The sequence below is a fragment of the Camelina sativa genome, chromosome 10, assembly GCF_000633955.1.
Source record: "Camelina sativa cultivar DH55 chromosome 10, Cs, whole genome shotgun sequence".
Lineage (NCBI taxonomy): Eukaryota > Viridiplantae > Streptophyta > Magnoliopsida > Brassicales > Brassicaceae > Camelina > Camelina sativa.
Genome location: NC_025694.1, coordinates 19,688,326 through 19,709,256, shown reverse-complemented (window position 1 = coordinate 19,709,256; position 20,931 = coordinate 19,688,326). Strand labels below are relative to the sequence as shown.

The 20,931-nt window shown below is 34.9% G+C and overlaps 3 protein-coding genes, 1 long non-coding RNA gene and 1 pseudogene across 4 annotated transcripts; 3 read left to right on the top strand and 2 right to left on the bottom strand.

The window, feature by feature from the left end:
• Positions 7 to 5,064, top strand: LOC104719377 (kinesin light chain). The gene is made up of 18 exons (XM_010437292.2): positions 7 to 174; positions 267 to 365; positions 445 to 587; positions 693 to 797; positions 1,128 to 1,228; positions 1,705 to 1,783; positions 2,258 to 2,269; positions 2,363 to 2,428; positions 2,683 to 2,751; positions 2,854 to 2,910; positions 3,116 to 3,193; positions 3,487 to 3,584; positions 3,669 to 3,714; positions 3,797 to 3,924; positions 4,053 to 4,164; positions 4,256 to 4,318; positions 4,488 to 4,547; positions 4,727 to 5,064. Exons 1-18 carry the CDS (start codon positions 60 to 62, stop codon positions 4,934 to 4,936), a joined length of 1,641 nt encoding a protein of 546 aa, XP_010435594.1. The 5' UTR covers positions 7 to 59; the 3' UTR covers positions 4,937 to 5,064.
• LOC104719376 (putative pentatricopeptide repeat-containing protein At5g37570) lies at positions 5,374 to 7,438 on the top strand. The gene has a single exon (XM_010437291.2). It carries the CDS (start codon positions 5,540 to 5,542, stop codon positions 7,190 to 7,192), a length of 1,653 nt encoding a protein of 550 aa, XP_010435593.1. The 5' UTR covers positions 5,374 to 5,539; the 3' UTR covers positions 7,193 to 7,438.
• On the bottom strand, positions 7,439 to 9,600 carry LOC104720523 (E3 ubiquitin-protein ligase dbl4). The gene is made up of 4 exons (XM_010438414.2): positions 9,196 to 9,600; positions 7,901 to 8,652; positions 7,749 to 7,817; positions 7,439 to 7,442 (listed from the first exon to the last, which is right to left on the bottom strand). The coding sequence occupies exons 1-4, from the start codon at positions 9,598 to 9,600 to the stop codon at positions 7,439 to 7,441; spliced, it is 1,230 nt and encodes a 409-aa protein (XP_010436716.2).
• On the top strand, positions 13,258 to 14,350 carry LOC104719375 (annotated as a pseudogene).
• LOC104719374 lies at positions 17,245 to 17,550 on the bottom strand. The gene is made up of 2 exons (XR_756599.1): positions 17,460 to 17,550; positions 17,245 to 17,357 (listed from the first exon to the last, which is right to left on the bottom strand). It is a non-coding gene; the product is annotated as an uncharacterized LOC104719374 (long non-coding RNA).

Below are 20,931 nucleotides of genomic sequence, written 5' to 3'. Positions count from 1 at the left end.
ATGCGCAACTTTACAAAACTCCTAAGGGGTTTAAGGATTTTTTTCGCGTCTGAACAAAAATGTCTCTGCTTCGAATTTTTTCGACTCTTCGCAGAGGAACTCATCGGACTTCACTTTCTTTCTCTTCTTCGCGGAATCCGATCTGCACCACTTTTGCTAATTCTTCACTCTCCCGTAACTTCCAGATTCATTACTTCTTCTTTCCTCAAATCCAATTACCATCTCTTTAGCTCGTGAAATTGAAATCTTCACTGTGTTAATTGCAGGGAAACCAAGGATTTCGTATCAGAATGATTACGGAGGCCATAAGACGAATTCACATCTCTTGGATCCTCGTCTTTGGATTATCTTTACAGGACAAGCTGGTGCGTACATATGCTCAATGTTTAGATAATTTTGTGATGTCATGATTCTAATTACCGATACGGTTCCTTCCTTTTTCAGCAATCCTTGGGTTTTGTGGGAACTCTGTATTAGCAGAGGATAAGAGTGGGCTAGAAAAAATTGAGGATGGTTCGGTTGTATCTAATATACACACATCTAAGTGGAGGGTGTTTACTGATAGTGGAAGAGATCATTTCTTTCAGGTTGGTATTTGAAGAATGAAGCTCAATCTACTTTTTTTCTTTAAACAAGGTTTTTTTTTTTTTTTTTTTTTCTGTCTTGGTAGATGATTTTTCTCTATTTTGTAGGGGAAACTGGAGCCAGCAGAGAGGCTTTTCGGTTCGGCAATACAGGAAGCTAAAGAAGGTTTTGGAGAGAGGGATCCACATGTTGCATCTGCATGTAACAATCTGGTTGGTCTCTGTGAGGTTTCTATGTTTGGTTCCTTAGATTATAGTGCTTGTTGCTTTTTCATTTCATAAGATATTGCATGAACCCTGTATCAGCATCTCGAGTATGGCTCTCTAAGGATAAGTGTAAAACAGTTTTACTGTTTCTGGCTGAGGAATGTATATATTTTAGCACAGTGGTTTTATGATCAGTCTCTTTCTGAGAAGTTTAATTCTTATTTGGGAGAGTAATCTTTTTCGAAATGTTTCATTCTTAGGTTCTCTGCTTCTCAACACTTGTTATTTCTTGTATTTTTAGACTAATTGCTCTATCTTTTCCTTCCTCTATGTAAGGCAGAGTTATATAGAGTCAAGAAAGAATTTGACAAAGCAGAGCCCTTATACCTGGAAGCTGTTAGTATCTTGGAGGATTTCTATGGTCCTGAAGATGTGCGGTGAGACATCAACATCTCTTGAGCTGATACTTAATTAATTAAGTGCCATTGGCTTGAACATCACCACACATATTGTAAAGTCTTTACTTTTGAGTTTTGATGCTACCTGACTAATACTATTTGTTCTGAAACATATAAATTTACGATCACTCTCATAGTTTTGTTGAGCTGGCTGAGTTTTCTGGTACATTTTACTATTTTTAGTTATATACCCCTGTTTCTCTGTTAGAGTACTTACCCTTTCCCTGAATGCCTCTTCCTGACAAGACAATTTATAGATTCGTAATTCTTTAAGGCTCTGTACGTTTGGCCATCTTAGTGATCTTTATGACCCCCACTGGCTAGATTGAATGTCATGCAACACCTAGAAACATCAGGAATTGTGTTACATGTTATACATACATTTTGGTGACAGGTTTGACTCCCTTACTGTTTTTGTACCCTTCATTCATTCAACCATATTTTTAACAATGCAGTGTTGGTGCTACTCTCCACAACCTTGGACAACTCTATCTTGTCCAGCGAAAACTTGAGAAAGCTCGTACGTGCTATGAGGTAATCACAATTGAGTTTTTTGCAAAACTAGGCTATAGGCATCAAATATGGATTGGTCAGGACGAGTACTTTTCTTGGCTATCTGGGTGACTTCAGTGTTGGCATTGGATATTATGAGGTGTGTTTGCTGTTCTTTCTTACATGAGACAATTAAGATGGACGGGAGTCATGAATGTTGCTCGCTATGTTACATACTGAAGTCTAGATGCTTTAATCAGATAATTGGTCCAAATTAATTTTTTAAAAATCGTGTTTTACCTCTTTTTCTGAGAAACTGATCCTAAATTGACCATGATTACGACATCCATAGTATATCTACTTGTCTGCTTGTTATTTCCTGTTGTTTGCCTGTATTTATATTATACTTGATATATTGATATCATATACTGCCACCAAATTCAAATGATAAAATTTTACATTCTGTGATGCTAACAATTTATTCTTAACTTTTTTTGCTGATGGTTCCCTGTGCAGCGTGCTTTAAAGGTATGGTTATGGTTATTAATCTTTATTATTTACAAGTCACACTTGTGTTAGTATGTATTTTTCCTCTTATCCTTTGTTGTGATTCCCGTCTAGATGAAAGGCCGAGTCCTGGGACATAATCATACTGATTTTGCAGAGACAATGTATCATCTTGGAACGGTACTCTCATGCTTCACTTTTCTTGCTTTTATTAATCTTCATGAGCTCTTTAAACTTGTAATGAACTGTACACTTCCTTTCTTGAGATTCTTGCATATTAGCCACATATTGTCACCCTGAACGTTAAAATTGCCTCTTGCCAATTCAGACATGTGATCAAATGCATCTAATATGACACATCCATGCTGTCATGAAGTCTGAGTTGGATCTATCATTTTAAACTTCCATCTAACATATGATATGATATTCGACAGGTATTCCACCTGCAAGGAAAAGATACAGATGCGGAAGCACTTATTCTGGATTCTCTTAAAATACTTGAGGCATGTCGATATCTTAATGATAACTGATATATGTGCCATCTTGACGTTTTATTTTGTCAATTGGATGCTTTCTTATTGTATTTTTGGTTTTTATAATGTTAGGAAGGTGGTGAAGGAGAGTCCATGACATATATCAGGAGACTGAGATATCTTTCTCAGGTTTTTTTGCCTTATATTTTCCTTGTTATTTGGAAGTCTCCTTCTACTTTTACAATGCATTGATTTTGAGCAAAAACCAGAACCACTCCGGATGAAAACCGTAGAAATTTGTTGGCTTATATAACTCACAATTCTCAACATCTGTGTCGTTCCATTAAGTGATTTTGAAATTTCTGTTATTTTACATTCTCATCTGTCCTTTCAGATATATATACGATCCAATCGTCTGGCTGAGGCTGAAAACCTTCAAAGAAAATTTTTGCACATGATGGAATTATCAAAGGTGTGGTGTTTTCTTACTTAACTTTCCTTTAGCTGTATCGTTCAATAATTTAACATGTTACAGTCTGTTTTGCTGCATTTTTCCTTGTAAATTCCAACTTTCTAATGTAGTACTGAAGGAAACTGTTCTAACTTCATGTTAAGTTTTTTCTTTTGAACTACTTAATTATGCATAAATCGTAAGTTGAGGAAATCACTTACATAGATGGAGCTAGTGGCAATCAATTAATCACAGGGATGGAACTTGCACATTTTTACCTGTAGTTCTTACTTAATTGCTAAAATCTATGACAGGGATTGAACTCAATGGAGGCTATAACTGCAGCTGAAGCATTAGCGCTCACTTTACGATTATCTGGGCAGCTGGGAGAAGCTCTAGAACTTTTTGAAAAGTGAGCACACAAAATCTTGATTGGGTTGTCAGATTAAAATACGAGGATCCTCAAACTAAAGCTCTATGACAATTTTCCTGTCAGGTGTCTCAATGCCCAAAAGAAATTACTTCCAGAAGGACATATCCAGGTTCACTCCTTTTTTTAGAAAAATCATCTTTATAATGGAAATCGAGTTAGTATTCAGCTTGTCTCCTCTCTTTGGCTGATAGATAGGTGGAAACTTGCTGCACATCGCGAAGACATTTATGCTTCAGGCTAGTCAGTTGGGAAGAACTAATATCAGTGAAGCTCTATTCAAACTAGAAAAAGCGAAGAATTATCTTGAAAACTCAACAAGGTTGGTCTCTATATATATTTCTGTACTAGCTCTCTTTCTTAGCGTAAACTGATGGTTGATATTTGATTTTTCAGTCTCATGTATGAGAATATAACAAAACTATTGGTGTGATGTGTGGTGTAAACCAGGATAGCAAAAGACGTTCTGCTTAAGTTGAAAAATCAAAAGAGCAAAGCGCAGAAACACGAAAAAGCAAGTGCGACTCTTAGGAATTATGAACATGCAGCTTTAGTTATATTGGTGGGTGTCGCTTGAAGTCATACTTGTACGTATATATATGTTTGATTGTCTTAAAAACAACGCGTTTGGGACGTTTTCTATTTCTTTGCAGCTGCAATCTTTTGAGAGCCTTGCAGCTTTAGAGACAAGCAAAAATGAGATCCAGGAGCCAAAGGTTAGTACTGCAGTGCGAAAGCTCGACACAGTTATAGAATCAGACACAAGCTTTCTTCTCGTTTCATTTGGTTCTGTGTACTTGACTTGATGATGAACACGCAATTGACTTCGTATTCCATAGACTATAGAACAAGCCTGTGTAAACCTGTTGATTCATGACATTCCAGGAAACAAATCCGCATGCAGCTGAAGAAACCCTTCTCCAATGTGTTTCAGCTTACAAAGAGGTAAATAAATGGATTGTTTTCCATTCATAACTAACTAACAACCTAAAGAATACTTATATATCACAGCTTTCATTAGAATCTAGTATCTACTTCTTTTCCTTTCTCTGTCTCAAATATCAGTCAATTTTTGATACATCGTGCAAAGAAAACGTTGGAACACTGATTCTTGTTTTGTGTAGTTTGGTAGTGGAACTCAGCTGCAAGATTCTCCTGAAGTAAAATCTGAATACCTTTCGTGTCTTAAGCATCTCTCAGCTTTATTAGGCAACAAAGAGACGACGCTCAACTCAAAGGATAGTCCTATTTCTTTACCAGAGCTGAAGGAAGAAGTTAGGCGTATCGAAATCGATCTTGGTTCTCTAAGTAAAGGCGGAAAGCTTGTCAAGTAAAGTGTTTTCTTTATTCATTCTTAGAATCTCCAATCGAATAAAGGATCATACAGAGATCCAATTGTCGCATATTAATCACGAGTTCCTTTTGGAAAAAGAAACCAACTAAATTTTTTTTTTTATTTTTTTTTTTCTGTAAAAGTTAAAAACTAAGAAATATCCTCCAAAATATTTGTATTTTAGTTTCTAAAATATATAATACGTTGTTTAATTGAGAACAAATATAAATTTCGAATTTTTTTGTATTCATATGTACATGAAAAAACTAAATTAAACCAATCCAAATGGTGGTAGTACTGTATTTTGTTTTCTACATTTCATAAACCTCGTAAACCAATAATTTCAAACCGAGAAATGAATTTAAAACTGAATTTATGATTAATTTTTGTTTCCATAAAACCTCAAGCGGCTGATTGATTAAACCCTAAAGGCCTAAACCCTCTTCCTCAAGGATTCATCTTTACATTTATCTTTCAACTGAACTAGTTCTGCAATGAGCGATTCTTGTCTGAATCTGCGGTAACTTCAAAAGAACCCATCAAAGATTCTTTTTGTTATGACAAGACGATACATTTATACACACGCGTGATACATGCGAGACGAATGATCAAGAGATCATCGTCATCTCTCTCTTCTTCTTTGCCTTCACTCGAAACCCTCTTGAAGCTCTGCAAATCTGAGATTCATCTTAATCAAATCCATGCCCGAATCATCCGGAAAGGTCTTGAACAAGACCAGAACCTCATCTCTCTCTTGATCTCATCGTCTTCTTCATCTCTCTCTTACTCTTCCTCTGTTTTTAACCGTGTTTCTCATCCTTGTCCTTATCTCTGGAACCATTTCGTTCAAGGTTACTCGGATAAGTTTCTCTTCTTCGAGACTGTTTCGCTTCTTGTGCGTATGATGAGAACAGGTTTTGCTCGACCTGATAAGTATACGTTTCCATTGGTTATGAAGGTTTGTTCTTACAATGGACAGGTTCGTGTTGGTTCAACGGTTCATGGGTTGGTTCTGAGGATTGGGTTTGATAACAATGTTGTTGTGGCTACAAGTTTTGTTGATTTTTATGGTAAATGCAAGGATTTGTGTAGTGCACGTAAGGTGTTTGATAAAATGCCTGAGAGAAATGCGGTTTCTTGGACAGCTTTGATTGTAGCGTATGTGAAATCTGGGGAGTTAGAGAAAGCGAAGAGGATGTTTGATCTTATGCCTGAGCGTAATCTTGGATCTTGGAATGCTTTGGTTGATGGTTTGGTTAAATCCGGAGATTTGGGTAATGCTAGGAAACTGTTTGATGAAATGCCTAAGAGAGACATTGTTTCGTATACCTGTATGATTGATGGATATGCGAAAGGTGGTGATATGGTTTCTGCTCGGGATTTGTTTGAGAAAGCGAGTGATGTTGATGTTAGGGCATGGTCAGCTTTGATATCGGGTTATGCACAGAACGGTCAGCCGAGTGAGGCCTTTAAAGTTTTTGACCAAATGTGTGCTAAGAATGTCAAACCTGATGAGTTTATAATGGTGGGTTTGATGTCAGCTTGTTCTCAGATGGGTTGCTTTGAACTGTGTGAACAGGTTGATACATATCTACACCAGGGCATGAAAAAGTTTTCTAGTCATTATGTTATTCCTGCTTTGATAGACATGAATGCCAAGTGTGGTCACATGGACAGAGCAGCCAAGTTGTTTGAAGAGATGCCTCAACGAGATCTTGTTTCATACTGTTCAATGATGGAAGGGATGGCTATTCACGGGTGTGGATATGAAGCTGTTCGACTGTTTGAGAAAATGGTTGATGAAGGTATCGTTCCTGATAATGTTGCATTTACTGTAATATTGAAAGTTTGTGGCCAAGCCAGGCTTGTTGAGGAGGGGTTAAGGTATTTTGAGTTAATGCAAAAGGAGTATTCTATTGTGGCCTCTCCTGATCATTATTCCTGCATTGTGAATCTTCTTAGCCGGACAGGAAAGCTTAAAGAGGCTTATGAGCTTATTAAATCCATGCCCTTTGAAGCTCATGCTAGTGCTTGGGGTTCGCTTTTGGGTGGTTGTAGTCTACATGGGAATACTGAGATAGCAGAGGTAGTTGCGAGGCAACTCTTTCAACTTGAACCACAAAGTGGCGGTAATTACGTGCTTCTATCAAATATATATGCAGCTTTAGACCGGTGGGCGGATGTTGCTCATCTTAGGGACAAAATGAAGGAGAGTGGCATCAACAAGATATGTGGCCGAAGTTGGATACGTCGATAAGCACTCCGTCATCTAACCCTGTCGATGGAAGACTTTGCTTTAACCTAACAAGACGCTCATTGCTTGGATAACAGTTTTACCATTGTGTTATTTCTCTGGCTTAACCGCCCATTTCAAATGAAAATGGAAGGAGTAAAACTGAATATTGTGTTCATGTGGTTAAGGATGTAAATACCTTTTGTGGTTATGATATACAATGATTACGATGTTATAAACTGGCTTTATAAAGATCAAAGTATATGTAAATTACCTTCAAATTATAGAAAAATTAAAAAGACATTACAAAAATAAAAATAAAAAACCATCAAAGGGTTGTTTAGTTCATTTGCTCTTATTTTGCTGCTCATTTGACATATTTCAATCTTTTCTGGACATCATAATTTGGATTTGTTGATCCACAAAAGTCTGTACTTGTACCAATCTAGACCCACTTCGGAGCTAAATGTTGTGCCATCATCATGGTTATTGTCGCCACCATCAGAATCATCCATCAGCATCAGAATCAGAATCAAAATCAAAATCATCATCATCATCATCATCTTCCTCGTCAAATGGCAGGCAACTGGAAGGACATTCTTCTTGGCTCCAGTCGATCCCACAAATGTAGCAAAACACATGTCCACATCTACACAATGTACGCACAAAGACATAGTGAAATAGAACAATTCATATATAAAAAAAAGTAACTTAATCAGGTTCAATAATTACTTGCAAGTCATGCGTCTGCAACCCTCATCACGTCCAATCAAGTGCCCACAGTGGTCACATTGACGCCACATATTGTCGATTGCCAAAGACGCCAGCTTCATGTCATTAAGTTCACCGTTCAAGTTCTTGTACTCATCACAGGACAAATCAGAATGCCATGGTACTTTGCAGTCAATGCAGAAGCGTCCATAGCATTTGATACATGACCGGGCATTGGACGACTGGTCGGTTTCACTGGAAAGCTTGGTTTTGGACATCAACATCGAGCAGGTTGGATATGGGCAATAGATTTTCTCTGCAACAGGGATTAAGTCCTCTTCCATCTTCTGTTTCCACATCTCAACAGCCATTGGTGTCAAAACCTTGCTACAACTTTCAAGAGTGAGCTCAGACTTGCATCCATCCTCAAGGCATATGGGAAATGTTCCACTAAACAGCTTCACTTCCACATACCGTTTCACGCACGAAACGCAATGGCGGTGAAGACATTTGTCATTAAAGAACATGCCCTCAGCATCGGTTTCTTCAAAACAAATGGTACAAACTTCCTTCTGTGGGGTTGCCTTCACATCAACGCTGCTACTAGTGCTTTGAGAAACCATTGCATCCATGGCAAGACTAAAGGCAAACTTAAAACCATTTGCGGTAGCCAAGACAAGTTCAGTACAAGTCATTTTTCCTCTAAGGCGTTGGACTTGGTCCACAAGATGGACAATCTTCTGGTTAGGCATCTCTCTGACTCTACCATTTATCTGCAGTAAAAATTCAGAGACAACCCAACTATTAGTTAATTAAACATCTAAAGCGAGAGAGCTTTTCCAATTTCCAAATGCAAATTACTAACAATACGAATAATGACAACAAAAAGAAATAGTGAAGAAAAATTGCTATATTGAATTAAACATCTAATGAGGTTTCGAATACGATAAAATTCGTTTGCACAATATAACATTTTCTTTATCTAAGTCAAAGTAGCACCACTTTTTAATTTATTTTATTTTTTTAATAAAGCTAACTAAATAATTACTCCCTCCGGTTTATATTACTTGTCATTCTAGACAATTTCACACATATTAAGAAAATAATTAAATTTTTGATTTTACCCTTCATGAATACACTATTTCATTTGATATAAGTAATTAATAAGTTAAAAGTTAGGGGTAAAACTGAAATTTTAATCTATAAAATTGCATCGTAAATACAAAACGACAAGTAATAGAAAACAAAAAATTAACTCTAGAATGATAAGTAAAAATAAACGGAGGGAGTAATTAATATAGTAAATAAAAACTTACAATTTGGTAAATTTCATAGTCATTGTAACAAATTACGATATTTCTAACCCCCAAACGAATTGCTTCATTTAATCCAATAATCATTGCGATAATCTCCACTTCTTCGCGATTAATCATATCGCCAAAAAATGATTCATTTATTCCATACAACAAGTTATCTGCTTCGTCGCATATTGCGATCCCAATTCCAACCTTTACACTCATTTCTTTATCCATCGCTATTTTATCACTCACCAAACCTTTGAAATACAATCTGTAAATTTTATTATTCTTAAATTTTGTTGTCGTAAAGGCGGATCGGAGAACCTTAGAACCTCCCTCGCCATTAAGGTTTGGGATATCTTCGGTCATCGCATAATCTACCTTCCGTTTTTTAGAAATAAAGGTTAAATCATGTTTTTCCATGATTGTTTAGTCCTCAAATTTTCTCAAGAAAGTTCGACTCTATATATATAGGACTAGAAAAGACTTTAAGCATATTAAACAAGTTGTCAAAATAATAAAGTCTCATTGACTAGTGCAATAGTATTTTCTTTTAAAAAAAATTCATCCAAAGGTTGATTGGTTCTCAAAGTTAAAATGTGACGACTTTATTTATTATTCATAAATGTATACTTTTGACAGTTTTTTAACCAAATCTGACTTTTAAGACCTTCTATTTTTCAAAATCTTAAAAGTTGAACTATCTAACTTCTCTTTTTTGTTTTGTGTATGTCATCCTTTATTTCTATATCCAACAAAATAAGACTTTATTAATATCAAGTCACTATTAACCAAGACCCAATAGTTCAAACAGAGGGTCTTTCTTCTACTTTTGGATCTTGGGCTTCAAACAATTTGGGCCACAGTCACACTACAAAGCCCACAAGTGTCACCACGCCTCTGCTCTGCAACGGTAACAAAGAGTCTTCTCAGTCAAACTGTATGCTACTAGCTCATCAACGTACAAGACTTATAGCTTAACAAATCCCTGTCTATAACATATTATATACTCTTTTTTCCCCAGCGATAAGGTGTGTGTCATGACGTGTGACCTAGGTTTCATGGTTAGTATCATCCTATATAAATCTCTCTCATGTCACTGTAATCTTTAAGTATAAACATTCAATAAATTTTCTCTTCGTATTTTGGTTTTATCCAAGCTTTCATGGTATCAGATCCCATGTGCCAATGGCTGATAACTCTGATTCTTATCCTCTTTGTTTTTCTCATTGTGTTGAGGTTGAGGTATGGTTTTCTCTAGCTAAGAAGTATAATCACATCTCTGCTTCTAGGAAAAATGACCTTCAACGCCGTTTATACTCTATATTGCAACTGATCCTATTCACTTAAGAAGCTTAGATATCCTCATCTAAGACCCTATTCACTTAAGAAGCTTGATCCTAAGTCTCTTCTATGTGTTTTTATTGGATACAATAAAAAAATATATAGGTTATCGGTGTTATCACCCACCAACAGGGAAGGTCTTCATCAACAGACATGTCTTGTTTGTTACCAAACACGCTTTTAGTCTATCAAGAGATCCATCAGCTTTCAATTTTGCCTTCAACACCCATTTGCAGCCAAGAGGATTTGGACATTCTTTTGGTGGAATCAAATCCCACGTAAGAGTCTCTTGAAAGGATCCTACCTCATCTCCCATGACATTAGTCAAACCCGAATCTTTGAGAGCTGTTTTCACAATTTGTGGTTCTGGATAACTGTTCTTGATTGTAAAGAAAGCATATTTAAGATTTCGCTTGACAACACCCGCTTTTTCTCTTGTAACCATAGGATGAACTGGATCTGTGTTTGAACTGCTTGGTGCATGGAGACTTATATTCCAGTAATATGCACAACTACAATACGCTCTATATTACACACTGAAACAGTTCAAAATGGGCTATAAAGCAATTTGATGTTAAAAATGCCTTTCTACATGGAGATTTGAAAGAAACAGTTTACATGCATCAACTTCCAGGCTTTGAAGATAAAGACAAGCCTGCTACATATGCAAACTCAACAAGGCAATCTATGGTTTAAAATAGGCTCCTAGAGCTTGGTTTGATAAGTTCAGCACTTTTCTCAATGATTATGGTTTCACCTGCACCTATGATGATGCTTCCTTGTTCACATATCATAAAGGTGAAGACAAGATGTTTCTTTTGATATATGTTGATGATATGCTTCAGACATGTAACAATACCGAGCTTGTTCAAAAGTTGTTTGACAATCTCAACAAGGAGTTTTGGAGGAAGGATTTGGGTGGTCTTCAATACTTCTTGGGGATACATGCTCATTCTCATTCAAAGGGACGAGGTTGTTTCTTAATCAGGAGAAGTATGCAATTGATCTACTGGTAGCAGCAGGGATGGACGACTGTGCACCTATGCCAACTCCTTTACCTCTGCAAATAGACAAGGTATGTGGGAAACAAATTCCCTTTTCTGATCCGACTTATTTTAAAGTTTGGCCAGCAAACTACAATATCTCACATTCACAAGACAATACATTCAATTTGTTGTGAATCTTGTATGTTAGAAGATGCATTCACCTTCCTTGGCTAATTTTTATCAACGTAAGAGAGCCCTACGCTATCTAAAAGGTACAATTAGTATGAGGCTCAACATTTACTCCAATACTGATTCTACACTTCGAGCATATAGTGATAATTATTGCCGACCGGGCTAATTGCAAAGAAACGAGGAGGTCTGTTGGCGGTTTCTGTACTTTTCTTGGTTTAAACTTCATCAGTTGGTATGCTAAACACCATCTTATTTATCAAGATCCTCTAAGGAAGCAGAATACAAGACTCTATCTATTGCTGCTTATGAACTAAAGTGGGTTTCTTTACCTCTTTGAGAAACTAGTGTGCCTCAACCTGCAACGCCAGAGTTATATTGTGATAATCTTTTTGTAGTTTATCTGACTGCAAATACTGCAATGCACAATTGCTCCAAGTATTTTGATGTGGATATTCATTTTGTTAGAGAAAGAGTGGTTTTAGGTGAGTTGGTAGTCAAACATGTTCCTGATGACTATCAACTGACTGACATTTTCACAAAGAGTCTTCCTCATGAGCCGTTCTTTGATCTATGCTACAAATTTGGAGTTGTCTTACCTCCTACTCCAAGTTTGAGGGGGTGCATTAACCAAGACACAACATTTCAAACGAAGGGTCGTCTTTTTGCATTTGGATCTTTCAAGGCTTCAAGCAATTTGGGCCGCAATCATACTACAAAGCCCACAAGTGTCACCACACCTCTACTCTGCAACGAGAACAAAGAGTCTTCTAAGTCAAACTGTGCGCTATTATCTCATCAAGTACGAGACTTATAGCTTAACAAATCCCTGTCTATAAAAGATTTGATACTCTTTGTTCCCCAGTAAGAATGTGTGTATAATGACGTGTGACCTAGGTTCCATTTGTAGTATCATCCTATATAAACCTCTCTCATATCATTGTAATTTTTAAGCAGAAATATTCAATAAAATTTCTCTTCATATTTTGGTTTTATCCAAGCTTTCAATCACAAACCATTAATAAAAGTTAAATTTTCTACAACAATTTTGTATAGTAAAACCTAAATTTAGATTCCTTTCTAATCACTTCCGTAGTTTCTTTTAAGAATATAATAAACAACTAAAGAGAAACAAAAGCACTCAGAATTTTAAATTTTTTAAAATAGAAAAGTTCAAAAAAAAAAAATTGGGGTGAAAAAGGCTAGTAACTGATGTTCGGTTTGGTTTTGATTCAGTTTTGGAATCGGATTTTTCAAATTCTCTTTCTTGTTCCAAAGCCTCGCATATTCCACATACAACAATGCTTTTCTTCCAATGCAGCTTCCAATTTTTCTCAAGATTCTCGAGGGAGTATGTCGGATGACTACTAAACGTGTTTTGATTGTGATATCAATCTTTGTCTTGTTCGAATCAAAAATTTTGATTCTAACTCCTCTTCAACACAACAAGGTAGTAGGTGCGTACATATAAAAAAATATATATATACAAAGGGATAACAATAATTGCCGAGACAAAAAAGAATATAGGAAATGGAGAATGTGAGTCCAACTAGAAAATTACGAACACTTTACCTACGGAATAATTGTGTATCCACTAATGGACCCAAAAGCAAGAGCAACAACTACTATACTATACTACTCTTTTCTCATTTGTATCAATCATTTTCACATACGCGTATTTATTATTTATTTATGAATAATTCATGTTGTTTTTTTCTTAGCCGTTCCCTTCAACCCCTATTAACGTGTCCCATCCAAATCCCACAAACCCAAAAAGAAAATATAACCAATGAACTATGCTTCCGTTCGCCAACTACTACATTTTCAACACCAATTATGTCCGAGAAGAAAAACATCACCAGAAGCAGTAGCAACAGGAGAAAGAAGAGATGGTCACATACACTCTTCACCGGAGGAGGAGGAGGAGGTGATGAGCTGGCGACGGTTAAAGCTGCTGCGTGGGCTTGGTACCAAAGACACGAAGGCAAACCGATGATGACAGAGTTCGATCTCACTACAAGAGCCACAAGATCACCTCGACCTTCACGGTACAAGCTCGAGGCTAACGAGAACAAGATCCTCTCCGAGAAAAGGGTTTCTAAACCACACACTAATCATTTATCGCGTGGAGATCAAGAAACCAAGTTCTCTAGTCTTCTTGACCCTTATGAGATTAAGAGTATCTCTAAACGGATCGATGAGGGTTCTTTACCTGCGAATCGGGGTAATGGTCTCCGGCATGATCATGTTATATTGGAGAAGAAGTTTGAATATGATAGTAAGAAGGAGAATGGGTTGGTAAATAAAGTGAGCATTCGAAATTTGTGGAAAGGAATGAATCTGATGGCTCCGAGGACGGTTTGTGGCAGAAGTAATGATGTGGATCTTAGTGCTTATCGGGCTGTCCCAAGAACAGAAAAGGTTGCACGGAGGGCGAGTGTCAATACGCGAACAGACGGTGTAGTCTCTACTCTCTAGTTATTGAGGAGCTAAAATATGTGTTTGGTCATTATTAATGCTGAAACAACTTCTTTTTCTATAACATTTAAGGATTTTAACAAGTTTATGTATCTTTTTAAAGATTTATTGCTCATTCTAACGAAAGCGGAAATGTAGTTATGCAATACTATATGTTATAATCTTTTGAAATATTATTGTTCAACTTAATTTCTTTTTTTTTTTTTTTGGTTGGAATCTCATCCTCTGCTAATTCTACAAAATAGTCGATTAGTAGAAAATATATATATATATATGACACATAGAAGAGAAGTCTTTGTTCAAAAAAAAGAGAATACAAATTAAGGAATATAGAATGGAGTGACCAAAATAAAGATTAGGAAACCCAATGGGCCTTTAGTTGGTTTTAGGCCCAAATTTTCTGTTTCTAACCATACATTGTGTTTACTCCTTAATTGGTTGGCTCAATTATGAGAAAAATAATTGACAGAAGAAATTTCAGAAAATAAAGATTTAGAGGTTCTGACTATACAATCAACATGCAGATTCAGAAAACGGAAAATACTTGAAAGCTAGAAAAAAAAATATTAAGCAAACCAAAACTCATCAAAAAATTTCCAAAAAGCTAAATCTAAAAAAAAACTGAACTATTACACAATCTATTTCAGATATCTGACAGTTTTTTTTTCATGAGAAAATATTCTTCTTACCCACATTTAAACTTTCATCTTCCTCCTATAATATTTTGCCCCAACAAACAACTCAAGTGCATATATCCTTTAAACACATATCCAACCTCGTCTTGTAAAAATATATTTAGATTTCCACAAAACATTAGTCTCCGACAATAATAACTCTAACGAGGGAAAGAGAGTGAAGATGTGAAATTATAAATTGTTCATCTTTTATCTTCTTATCAGGTTGCACAAAAAAAAAAAAAAAAAAAAAAAAATCTTCTTATCAAAAAAGTCTAGACCAAATTAAAACTAAAGTATAGATACAATTTTTAAGCGGAGAGTGACGAGCCCAACACTTTTTGGGAATTGGAACAAATATATAATGTTTAGAGAGTGTCGTTTAATTTTGGAACAAAGGATAGTGTTTTATTTGTTAATCATTAGATTTATCATTTATCATTTATCATAGAATATTAGAAGACAAACAAAAATCATAATATAATAGACCACGAAGCGTCGAGGCTCATGGTAACATACCATATACAGTATATACATACTATCTTGCAAGTATTTTTTTTTTCTTTCACTAGAACATATATGTAAACGTTTTCAAATAAAGAGTTTATTAAAACTCAATTCCTAATGAACTTAACTGATTTGAGTTATATGAGCTCATTGAATTCGCATGTGTAAATGATGAGTTGGCCATATTTCTCAATATCCCACCCATCCACACCTTCATATTAGTGCATGCATGTATTGTCGAGTTCGTGAAAGAATACATATCGAGTGCTTTGGTAGTGGCTTGGTCAAGGTTTTCGCCGATTGAATGTAAGTGGAAATGAGAGTGAGGTCAATTTTCCACATAGGATTTTATCTTGAAATGAATTGTATTGGTTAATGTTCTTCATGTGTTTTACCGACTTATTCATAATCAAATTGGCATTGGTGATCATTAAAAGGAAAAACATACCTTTTTTTTTGTCACAAAGAAAAATATACCACCACTCAAAAAATATCTATAAACTTGAATGTATGGTTATTATATTGTATTTCATTCCTATATCTACTTTTCGTTTCTACTTTAAGCAAATATTGGAGATAACAAAACACATTCACTCAAAACCGATCAATTTAAACGATATGTAGGGCTATAAACTATTACACTTTTAAATGGTGTATGTAAATTTTGTAACAATTTGGGAGAATTTTATTGTATTAACCTAAATTTTGGGGCTAAAGAAAATTTTCATCCCGACTCTTCTCAGGGACGCTCATGATTTCACTACAAAACAAAACTCAGATGGAATAAATAAATAAATAAATAAATATATATAATATATATATATATATATATATATATATATATATATATATATACAAATTCAGCCATTCATACATCTTTCCAAACAGAAAACAATACATTTTATATGATTTCCTCCTAATTATCATTCAAACTGACGATTTCCAATATTTGCTTAAAGTTTCTACCGTTTGAATTATCGACATTTGGCCAATTATTTATATTTCATGTGTTTTTATCTCATTCAAATAGTAAATAGTGTTAAATAAAAAATTAAATATATCATTTTTCATTTTTCTAATCTTTCTTAGCATTCACATGTTGTATTTTCTACATTGCTTGCCACCACTATTGATTACACCATTTTTTAAGATAAAGAAAAAAAAGAAAAAAACTTTCTCGAAGAGATTGCTTTGAAAATAAAACAATAGCTGAAACAGAGGCCTAAACAATACCTCTCAAACAGCTCAGACTTTTATTGAGAAATTGTGATGATTCAACAGAAATGGGCGTAGATACTGGCAACTCTAAATCCAATTTATATAGTATTAAATTTTTGTGGATCTCTAGGTTTAGTGGAGTACCTCTCCCAAGTTACTCTCAAATTAATTAATCATATAATTAATAAGCAATCTTAAGAGTATTTTTGCAAAATCATTCATTTATTAGAAAACCCAAAATAGGTTGTTCAATCTTTTAAAAAATAATTTTTTAATTTATGTTTAGTAATTATCAAACTTTAATAATCTAAAATGACAAAACAATTGTTAAAATTTTTATATTACATAAAACTTTGGAATCTTAAACATATTTTACAAACTTTGGAATATTAAACATATTTTACAAAATTCAAAATAGTTCACATATTTTACAAAAATTGAAATATTAAACTTATTAAACAAAATTTGGAATGCAGAATGCAATCGTAAAAGTAGTAATTCTTCAAACAATTAACTTAAAAATCCAAAACTTTTTATAAAATCCAGACATCAATAGTAGTAGTAACTAGATAAAAAATCCCAAACACCAACAAGCATTCATAACAACAACAAAAATAAAAGTAACAATGCTTTTGATTTGATTTGGGGATTGCTCGAACAATCTCCCTTTCTCCTGAAAGAGCATCCTTCAGTGAGCTTCGCCTTTCCTCCTGTAGGCTGGCACAGAATTGTATGGCAGTTTCCGCATACGACAACAGTCTGCGAGTGACTGAAGACTGTAGTACTGCGATACCAAAAAAAACAGACCCAATAAGTTTTGTATGTTCTTTAAACTATGTAATGTCAAAGGAAAAGAATTATTTTACAAACTGTTTCCGAAGCTTACATGTTGAAGCAGCCTTGGCACTTCACATCCTACATTAAAGTAAACAACAAACGAAACAACAATCAGACAGGTAAATGAGAATCAGACTGAAATTGGAATAGACAATACAAAACAGAGGGATTCTAAAGCAGCAAAAGGGTTCGAAATACATAAGCACATTGCCAAATGTTTTAAACAACAACTAACTACTACAATCAGAGTGCAGCTAAACCTAAAACACTTAACTACAATTCTAAAACAAAGAGATTTGGCTTTTAATCTCAAAAAGATGTCACAGATACTCCAAAAAAGTAGTTAGAAAGAGCCTCAAAAACCAAAGGGATTACCGGAAACAAAAAACCAAATTCACAAAACTCCAAACCCACAATTCTAATCATAGATATTTGGTTCTAAGAAGAAGTAAAAAGGAATCAAGTCATCGTTACCATCAAGAAGGAGTTTGGAAACTGAACAAGACGCTTGAGCTTGTGCTTCCTCTAGGGTCCGTCGTCGTCGTTTGTCATGAGAGAACATCAAACTAATATCCACCGTCGTTTGTCGTGAGAACCGAACCGTCGTATCTCACGGTTACACCGATATGGAAGCCATCGCCTCCGGCTGACCAACAAACAACCAGTTTAAGCCGGAAAATTCAATGGATTCGACGTGAATCCATTGATTTCTCCGATTTCACAAGAATCGTATGTTCTCTCGCCTTCAGAAACGAGAGAGAAGAGAGAGACAATCGGGACGAAAAGAAAAAAGAAATGAGAAAAAGGCAGTTTTATATTTATGAATCCACCATTCAGGAGACGCCACGTATCATTCTCTTGGAGTTGCTCGGAATGCTTCCGACAGAAACGATTCTCAGCTTCATGGACTCATATATAGGTTTTTATTAATATTTTGGGACCCAAATGTAAGAGTATTTTTAAGAGAAACCCATAGTAATGATGCTCTAAAGAATTTAATGAAGCATTTATAGATTATTGGATTAGTACAACTGGCACTTTGACCCATGATTTTATCCACTTTAATTGGAGTTTAGTGCTTATTATAATAAACTTTAAAATGTGAAATAGCATGAGTTCCCTGCTTTTGACTACTTAACGTAACAGCTGTTTCTATAGAGTAGAATCTAATAACACATATCTTTATGTATATATATATCGAAGATGGTCCCTAATAAGTGATAGTTCTATGTGTGGCAGTCCCAAAAGACGTAGAGTCAGTCAGCTATCTATGCATCATTAATTTGAGAAAGTAAAAGTAATATTTTCTACTGTTCCGTTTTTATGTGTTTCGTTTTATGTTAAGTATGTTGTCTAATGGTAACACATGTGCAGTTTTCCCGCAAGCACACCAACCGTCTTTTTTCCATCTCTCCATTCACAACCTTAGTTTTTCTTGTCCACGGGTAAAATAAAGTTGTTGAATATTGATTATAATTTTTTGTGTTGTGCAAGAGTAACAATGGTAAGAGTTTGTGATGTATTATTTATATAGCTTCTTTCCGTTTCCTTGAAACCTTATGCTTGTGTAGTAGTTTTGTATTCGACGATGAGACCCTCAGAGTTAGTTCTCCATTTCCAACACTCGTATTCAAACCATCTCTCAAACTAAGCAACATATAGTAAGTAGTTTTAGAACGAATGAACAGCTCTTATGATATTATACGAACGATGGACTGAAACAATAGATGTAATACAAATTTGTCATCAGTTGTACAATTAATTGACATATTACTCGAGTTTTGCGGATTAACAAACTGGTCACAAGATTCTTGGAGTTTTATATGTGTAGTCAATTGCATTAACCAAAAATCAAATTGTGTGGTGTATCTAGAAAATTGGTAGAGTAAAACTTCAAGCCCTAGTTTGGTCATTTTAGTAGTTACATTTGGTGCGGTTGCAAAACACTTGAGATATATATGATGATTAAACAAAGTAATTAGAGAGTGGAGCTTTAGTTTATGCCTTAACGGGGTTACAAGATAACAGTTGAGACATAATAAGTTTAATAATAGCCAACATGTGATTTTTTTTCCATGGATGTGAGAAGGACACATAAGAATTACATGGTCACCTTTGAGTGCTTACACGATAATGATGATACTGGCAACTACTGTAATAATATATATTTCATGATAATTAGTCATGAATCAACAAAAATGCAAATGATGAAATGAATAAACCAAGAAAAATGAAGAATCATATAAAATATGAATAAGGTCATTTTCAGGAATAAAGGAGAATAAGAACAAATCTAAAGTGAGTTTGAGTTCGGCGAAAGACTTTGAACTAAGCTGTCGGCTACTCACCAAAATCTATCAAGCTCATCTTTGGGGGTCCCCAGCTTCGACCCTTTTCCATTCAACTCTGCTTGGTCTTCTTCTTTTCTCAATACGAAATTTCAAAATTTTCGAAACACTATCATAAGTGTTTTTCAAGTGCTTTAACTCGAATTCACTATATATATAACGTTATGATTTGGTTTTGGTGAGAAGGGATTAGTAACGGCAAGTTGGATTGAATATAGTGTTATCTTAAGATATTCCTCTTGAATATATGCTAGTTGTTGAAGGTTGTTGCTACAAAACGAAATTAATTTCATTGCTTTAAATTGAATATAGGCTAAGACTCGAGTTTTATATCTTATGTGATGAGAATTTGAGCGACTTGTACATTTGAACATTTGCAAAAATGGTATCTTATATAGTTATATATGAACATTTGTTTGTTGAGAATAATCACAAAGTTTGTGACTTACCATTCGTTTTACCCGTATATTAATTAGATCTGATTGCTAATACAAAGCGGTATAGATTTTTAAAAGAATACAGCAAACATAAAATAAGTTTAAGGGGTAAAATGTAGCCATACAAAATAACAACAACAAAAAATGAAAAAAAAAAAGATAAATTATTTAAATACTCTTTCTTTACATAATTGATTATGAAAGTGATCTATTCTCGTTTGATTGTGATACGGGTTTATCAATGAAACTTGTATTCTTTTATAATTTTTGGGAGTTTTAGTTTTTGTCAAGGTTGATGTATGTGAATTACGTGCAAATCATGAGACACTTCCCCCTATATTCTTAGCATTATTTAAAACATAAAATTGATTAACACTACAAAAAAACTCGCCATAGTCAACTACATTTTACGACTATTATTCAGTCGCTAAATTTAGCGACTATTTAGTTATTCCATTACGACTATTTTACGACTAAATAGAAACAATCATACCGTTGTCGCTAAATTGCGACAACATATAGTAATCGTTAAAGTAGTCGCCATTTAATGACTACTTTACGACTAATATTTAGAATTATAAACGCAGCCGTAACCTTGTCGTTATATAGTCCTTCAGTTACGACTAATTCGGTAGACGCATACAAGTCACCAATTAGGCGACTATATTGCGACAATATCGGCGGGTCGTACAGGTTGTCGCTTAGTAGTCATTATTTAGCGACTATTATGCGACAC